Below are 7,595 nucleotides of genomic sequence, written 5' to 3' on the forward strand. Positions count from 1 at the left end.
TTAAGAGAGACAGCATGCCACAGAAACTCGAAAGGAGGCTTGAGGGGAGGAAGTGGAGAAGAAAGACCCATTAAGGACCCGCAACAGTCCAGGTAAATGAGAAGTAGAAAGAAGACCTAAAAATGGCATTAAAAATCAAAGCAGCAAAATCAACAGAAGTCACATGTGGGAGGTGAGGGAGATAAAAAAGGAAAAAACGAAAACTGGAAACTAAAATAGTCATGGAACTAGCTGGTTGTAGATTAATTATATGGAAAGGAGCCTGAAGATTTAGGGAAGTTAGCCTTCCAGTGTTTCAGCCTGAGCATTAAAAACGTCAACGAAGTGGCCATCCATGTCCAGTAGATCCCCAGATCTATGACTCTGGATTTCAGAGGAAAGGTCAGAGCTACAAAGACTTGGGACTCAGCAGGAACATGGTGGATAGTTGAAATCATCAGTATGAAGAAGACTGACCGCAGGGTCCTTGTAAAGCAAACAGCAGAGAACAAAAGCTTGGGGGCATTGATATTCATGGAAATAATTCTCAAAGAGTAAGTCAGGGAAGAAAATAGAGTGAGTGAGAGAAGCACACAAGAAGCAAACAAAACAAACCACCAAGGTGATGTGGCCAACTCCAAGGCAGGGAGGGGTAGGGCTCACATTCACAACGGAGAGGGCAAACCCCATGTTAAAATCCAACCATGGATTGAAAAGTAGCTTCTGTCTATGAAACGATGTCGTCGGTCAGGTGGGACCACGTGGAACTCGCACTCGGGAGAGAAGTGACAGAAGGCTGTGGTAGTGACTCTTTAAAGAGACCTCACACAGCCGGAAAGCAGAGAGAAAAGTTTAACAAGTGAGTGTTGGAGCGAGGACTAGGGCAAGGAATTTTTGGATCTTCTAGGATTTGTTTTCTTTTTTTATTATGAGGTAAAACCTGAAGACGAAGAAAAGCCGTAAGCCCAGGGGAGGAGTCAAAGGCAAGAGTTCCAATACAAGACTGAGTCTGGGAGCAGGTTTCTGTCGTGATGGATATGAAAGAGGGGCAGACGGGCTGTCATCCCCTTGGACAAGCGAATGGGGTTCTTCTGGAGCAGGCTGAAGGAGGAGAGTGAGAAGGGCTGTCTATGAACTTACAGTTAGTAGTGTTGGGAGGGCGCCTGGGAAGCCAAACACCTCCCCACCACTTTTCACAGAGAAGTAAATAGAGAATTATCAGCGTGGGGTGACATTCATGAATGGGTTGAGAAACCTCAAGAGCTGTTGAAGTAACTGATGCAGACAACCAATGGCAGGGAGGTACCCTACAGATCTTCCCTCAGAATGGCCTCTGGAAGAAAGAACTTGGGTTTGGGGCTAAAAGTAAGTTAGGACAGAAGATGGAGGGTCCAAGCTCCCATTGGTAGATGCTGAAATAAAGGTCAGGAGTAGTAGGGGGTCCATAGCTTAACTCCATGTGACTCAAAGCAATCCTGCCACATCTGCTGGCTCTAAAGAGTCCTCATAAGAATAGAACAAGTCGATCTAGAATTACGAGTTTGGGGCAGTTTCAAAGTCAGTTATATCCAGAAGTGTGACCTTATCATGAACCGCAGTATACCAAGTGCCACTGAAAGATAAACACGTTTTCCTTCCATAAACCACACAGCAAGTTACTAAAGAGACACACAGGTTTGAAATGTATCTCTATGCCTCTCAGGGTATTGTAGAGTGCTCAAGTCCAGGGTGCAATGTGAGTTCACACTTGCTGAAAATGGAGAGGGTAACTTTTTCTTTCTTACACATGGCCTCTCTTGGCCTAAACCTCAAAGGCTGAAGAGATTTCAGATCCTGTGCAATGCTTCATGAATGTGGAAAGAAACACTCGAGACAAGGGCGGAGCCTCTCATTCCTGTTTCAGTTCCATGCAGTCAACCACGAAGAGGGAAACTCTTGACATCTGAAGTGTTTTCTAGGGCTGTGGCTCTTGACACCAGTAGCTGGCAACCCCTTTTGAGGGGCGTGGTCAAATGATCCTTTTTGAAGGATCCTTTCACAGATCCACATTATCAGACACCCTGCCTATCAGACATTTACATTACAACTCATAACAGTAACAAGACTATAGTTATGAAGTAGCAACGAAAATAATGGTATGGTTGGGGGCCACCACAACACGAGCGAGTGTGCTAAGGGGTCGCAGCACTGGGATGGCTGGGAACCACTGGTGGAGGGAAGGAAGAACCACTTTTGCTGAGTGCTCCGTTTCCTACTTTTTGTACGACAGTGAGTTTAGCAAAATCGGATCTATCACCTTATTCTCATTCTTTTTCTCCAAAGAGTTGCTGCACTCAGATGCAAAGTGAAAGTAACTTTATAACGTGGTACGGATTTTATTAGACTGAGGCAAAGCTAGAAAAAAAAAAAAGTAGAATCTTGTGTTTTATATAAAAAGCCTGGAAGACAGGTAAAACGGCTCCCCATACACGAGAGCCCGGAAAGATAGCTGCTCAAATAAAACCATGACTTCTGATGATTTTGTAGTTAGAACATATATCCATGGAGGGAGTGGGCACCTCTTCTTCTGCCTTTAGAACATGGCCTTCCACACTTGCATCAGCACTTCAGTGGTGAAGATAAGCCATCTGCCAACCCCGGGAGACAGCAGACGTGTCCCAACGTAGGCATTTAATGCAGTGCATGGGCATGCTGCTGATGCAGCCCCACAAACAAGGACACATACAGATGCATGCACTCCTTCAAACTGGCAACTTGTGCTTTAAAATAATCTATTCTTCAAGAGGAAAGAAAACCTTCTTATGTGAGCAGCTAAATCACCGCTATATTTAGATAATAAATTTCTTAATTTAATCAGGTGCATGCCCGACTTTTAAAAGTCACTCTGAACAAAGAAAAATAACTCAAGCGTCAAAAAAAAATGTATTGGCTCATATATACAACTGGTATTTAAGGTCGTGTTTACTAGTTAGTGACTGCCCTGGAAACTGCTACGCCTTTAAAGGAAGTAGAATTGGACATGCTGGGAAGGAATACAGACATCCATTCCCCATCTTTTAAACTGTTACAGGGGGCTGCACTCCATTTTAATTGGCTGAAGAGGGTGTTAGAACCCCACCCCATTCCCCTTTACCACAAAGGTCACTGAAACTGTAAAGATTACAAGGACATTGCCTCTGGTCATTCATTTCATTATAAATGAAACTGAAACTGAAATCCAACTTCAGCACAAATGCACCTTCAAAATCTGTGACTTCGGCTCATTCTAGGTTCTAAATCCAGTCTCCGGGCTCTCTTGACACTGCCTGTGTTCTGAGACTGTTAGCATGTTTTCATATGTGTTCTTTCGAACCTACATAGGATATACACTCGAAAGTCCATTTTATCTTTGACAAACATCATCACTTCCTGATTTACAAACACCTAACCACCCAAAACCATAATGCCTGTATTTTGGGTTTGTTTTTCATTCCTAGTTAATAGCAAACACACACACACAAAAAAAAAAATAGTGCAAGTTATGAATTCTGCAACTCCTTATAGAACCAAATGGGCTAACATTATACAAAATGAGCATTAATGAATGTGATCATAATTATTGCTAACAAAGGCCTAACACAATTCCTATCACCAAAACTACCATTCTTATATTTCTGCTTTTTAATCTACTTGAGAATCAGGCTTTAAAAAAAAAAAAAAAAACCTAATATATGGCTTATACTTTTTTATTCTCCAGACAAACAAGCTTTACTGTCCACGGTCGGAATTAGTGGCATTTTATTACAGATTTGTATCTGGCTCAATATGAAAGCTCTCTGATTATACAACAGGTATTTGAAAACGGTGTTATAATGCCGACGATGGCAACAAGCATAGTAAAGGCGACTGACATCGGAAAACATCTAATACCAACAATTTAGATAACATAGGTCTTTATTATTATCAGCTTCGGCACCCAGGATGCTTGGGAGGGGGAAGTGGTGGGCAGAGGATTAAGGACATCTTGGAAACACATCCCAAACACTGGTCTTTACAAGTGGCACACTGAGGTTAACCATCAGTTTAACGTTCAGTTAATTCAGCATCCTAAGACAAATTTAACATTTTGCTGTTATCCTGCTTCAAGTCTGTTCCGATTCTTACCAAAAGTTCGCAGAGGAATGTGCGGATGTGAAGCTTGACGGGCAGTATATGGTCATAAAAATTCCTATTCTTTCCTCGGCTTTTACAAAGGAGGCACGCGTTTATAAACAGCAAAATACTTTACAAAAGAGGGGGGTGCATCCGTGGCAATTACTGTCTTTAGACGACTGGTAATAGCTGGGCAAAATCCAAAAATACGTTTCCTCCAAAGGAGAAAAAAAAAAAACAACTTTAATCTACAATAAGGAATATATTAAAGTGCTGGCGAGCGGAGGGGGGGTAGCGGGGGTGTCACGAGAAAGTGTTTCCAGGAAGCTTGTTTTTAGGATTCAAAACAACAACCACCAAAATACGCGGCCAGGGAAAAAAAAGAAAAAAAAAACAAGCTTTGATAAAAGCTGGGTGGGAAATAAAACTTGGGTCCATCGTGTTCTCTCTGCTCCAGTGCTTACGCGGTAGAGCAAAAGCCTTTCTGGTCGACTTCACCAAAATGCGCACTTCATCACAAGAGGCCCGGTCCTCCCACTCTAGTCCTTCAACCCCAAATGCTGCGCGAAAGCCCCCAGAAAGGAGAGGGGTGCGAGAAGAGGGGAGTGGGGTCCCCGGCAGCTGCCCCCTCGCTTTCTTTGCAGTTCGGTTTTGCACAGTTGCGGTTGTTCCCAGTCTTCCTTACGTGTGCGCACTGAAGAGTGAGGAGCTTCAGTCCGCTCTCCCCGAGGGGGAAAGGGACTAGGGAAGGAGAGCAGAGGGAGGAGGCAGGAGCACAGATGCCCCGCCGGGCCCTCCCACAGTGGCGCTCCGAGTGCACAGGGCCCGCGCATCCCGCCACCCTCTCCTCTTCTCTCTGCTCTCCTCCGGGCGCCGCCTGGCCGGCGGGGGTGCAGCCCACACTCCTGCGGGGGCGCCTGGGTGCTGCGCACCAGCCTGAGAGCCGGGATCCCCAAGCCACTCACCGCAGCAGCAGGAGCCCAGCAACAGCGCCGCCGCCAAGGGCCACATCTCCGCGCCGCCGGGGGGTCGCCGCCGCAGGTGTCTGGAGCAGCCGCCGCCTCCGCTGCCTTCAAGAGAACGACCAGCAGCGCCGCAGCCGTGATAGGCAGGAACGGCCGCCCAGGCTGCCCGGGGTACGCGCGTGCGCGTGCTCGCCGCCCCGCGCCCGCGCCCGCTCCCACGCCCCGCTAGCCGCGCACGCGCACTCCGCCCCGCCTGGCCGCCTCTGCTCGTTGACGTGAAGCCAGCCTCACACCCAGCTCTGGGCAGGCTCTGGCGGGGAGCGCCAAGCACTAGCCTGTTCCCGGGCTGTGCGAGCTGCACTCTCTGCTCACGGCCGGTCTCTCCAGCTCTCTTCCGGCTTCGTGTCCTGGGCCGGCCTGAAAGACGGAGCGTGGAGCACACACGCTCACTGGAACTCACAGCACGCGCCCCATGCGCAGCCAGGCGGCTCTCCACTCTCCCTGGCCAAGCTCGCCCTGACCTCGGAGCCGCCCAACCCCAGCCCAAGTCCCCCTCCCTCCTCTCCCGGTGTGGGCTCTGCTGGTTTTCACGACCTTCCCTCCCAAGGCTTGCGGCCCTGGAGCCTCGGGGCAGGGCGGAGAGAGGGCGCTGTGACCAGGTGCTGGCCCCCAAGGAGCTCCTTCCCTCTGGCTCCCCCTGGCCCTGAGATCTCCCTGGTCTGACTTGTTCCAGAAGTGGACCTCCTCATCTGTTCTTCTTACTTTGTTGGCTGATATTTTCATCCCCCAAGCAGGGCTGGGTAATCAAGTTCCGTGCATAATAAGCAGTTTAAAACGAGAAGAGGAAAACCACGATGGGGAAAGGGAGACAGACAAGGACTGTGGCAGACCCATTGTGAGTAGACAGATCCATGACACTACCAGCAATGTTGGGAAACTGGCTTATGTCTGCATCCTTGTGTAGACCTCTGCCATGTTTTGGGGGTCAGTTCTTGAATAGTGGGTTTAAAAATGTAGCTCTAAGCCACACCCTTCATCCCGAGGCAAAAGTTCTTTGAGTAAAAGGACTTGATCTCAGTGGTAAGGGATGCACACCTCTGTCCATCCCTTGGGTCGCATTCTCTGACCTGAACTGAAAGGCAGTTAAAATAGCTGTCACACTACTGCACTTCTTAAAATCTTCTACCCCCAGCCATCTCCTTCTAAATATCCAGTGTAACAGTAACACAATTCAGGATAAAAATTGCCACTGTCTATGGTGCTGTGACAGAGTGTCCTTATTTCATGATTATTTTTCTAAGGAGACAACCACTTCCTCCCAGACAGGGTACCAACAACAAACTAAATTTGAGTTCCCCCAAAGTCAGTCTTAGTACCACTTAGGGCTGTGAGAGGTGCAGGAGGAAGCAGCTGGAATCTCAAGTAAGAGGTCAATGACCCTCCTCCTGACACTCTACTTCCCTGAGGGAACATCCACAGTCAGCAGACCCTATCTTGAGAGTCACAAGTAGTCACTTTTCTGAGGAACATGATTGCTGTTATGCTCAGAGAATAGCACTCAACAAACATTCCTTAGTATATAACTCTCTCTCTCTCTCTCTCTCTCTCTCTCTCTCTCTCTCTCTCTGTGTGTGTGTGTGTGTGTGTGTGTGTGTGTGTCTGTGTGTCTGTGTCTGTGTCTGTGTGTGTATGTGTGTGTAAGAGAGAGAGAGAGACTTTTCTCCACAACATTATCAATTCCTTAAAACCATAAATGTGCTGGTGTGACTTAAGGGTTAGAGTTGTGATGGTAAAAGTTTTCAGTGGCAGCCTAGATACCCTGAGGCTATCAAAGGAACTGGTTAATTCTAGTCTACCCACTGCTGATATGGATACAAAACAATCATCGATCACCAGACCTTGAGCATTAGGGACACTGTGTATCAGAGAGCAGCTGCTTGGCTAAAAACGGCTGTCAGCTGTCCCTGGAGACAACTAACCCTGTACTAACCCTGCAAAGCTGACTAGTGACTGCGTAAGACCGCCCAACCTGCAGAGGGGGAGACCCAGTGATGCTCCATGCCCTGTTATATTGGCAGTTACTGGGGCCATATGATTGTCTTTTTGTGCAGAAAATGGAATGGGCTTAAGTCGGGTGGATGAGAAGAAGCCATGTGAGCGGTAATTGTTCTCTCAGGCATTTGAGATGGGGCATGGGGTTGGGGTGGGGGCTATCCCAGAAAAATTCCAGAACCTAAAGTCCTTAAAAGTTCCCTTTCCATTGATCCAAGCATTTTTATCCAGACTTTGAGCTTGGTATGAGAGAGGAGGGGATGGGTGCATGTTAGATATTTTGAATACAGGTAGCACACATTAACTATTTTAATTAAGAGTTTCCACAGAGGCTGTGGGTAGGGTGTTGTCATGCCCAGTTTATATAAGGAAACAGGATGAGTGAGGCCTAACAGCAGGTGTCCTGGAGTTACATATTCTGGTGCTCTCCAGAGCTCTCATCTGGGCCCTTTCCCTGGCTTTAATCAA

The 7,595-nt window shown here is 47.4% G+C and overlaps 1 protein-coding gene across 16 annotated transcripts in view; it reads right to left on the reverse strand.

Moving 5' to 3' along the window:
* Window positions 1–5,250, reverse strand: part of Cd47 (Cd47 molecule) — a 63,394-nt gene extending 58,144 nt beyond the window's left edge. For 15 of the 16 annotated variants that reach the window (XR_015632723.1, XR_015632724.1, XR_015632726.1 and 12 more), the window contains exon 1: window positions 5,076–5,250. Coding sequence is in view for 8 of the 16 variants with exons in the window: in XM_087575983.1 (XP_087432109.1) it covers window positions 5,076–5,121 (46 nt within the window). In the remaining 8 variants the exon portion in view is untranslated. The remainder of the gene's footprint in view (window positions 1–5,075) is intronic. The other variant, NM_019195.2, reaches the window with a different exon arrangement.
* Between the last annotated feature and the right edge of the window lie 2,345 nt (window positions 5,251–7,595).

The sequence above is a fragment of the Rattus norvegicus genome, chromosome 11 (genome assembly GCF_021556685.1).
Source record: "Rattus norvegicus strain SHRSP/BbbUtx chromosome 11, alternate assembly SHRSP_T2T, whole genome shotgun sequence".
Lineage (NCBI taxonomy): Eukaryota > Metazoa > Chordata > Mammalia > Rodentia > Muridae > Rattus > Rattus norvegicus.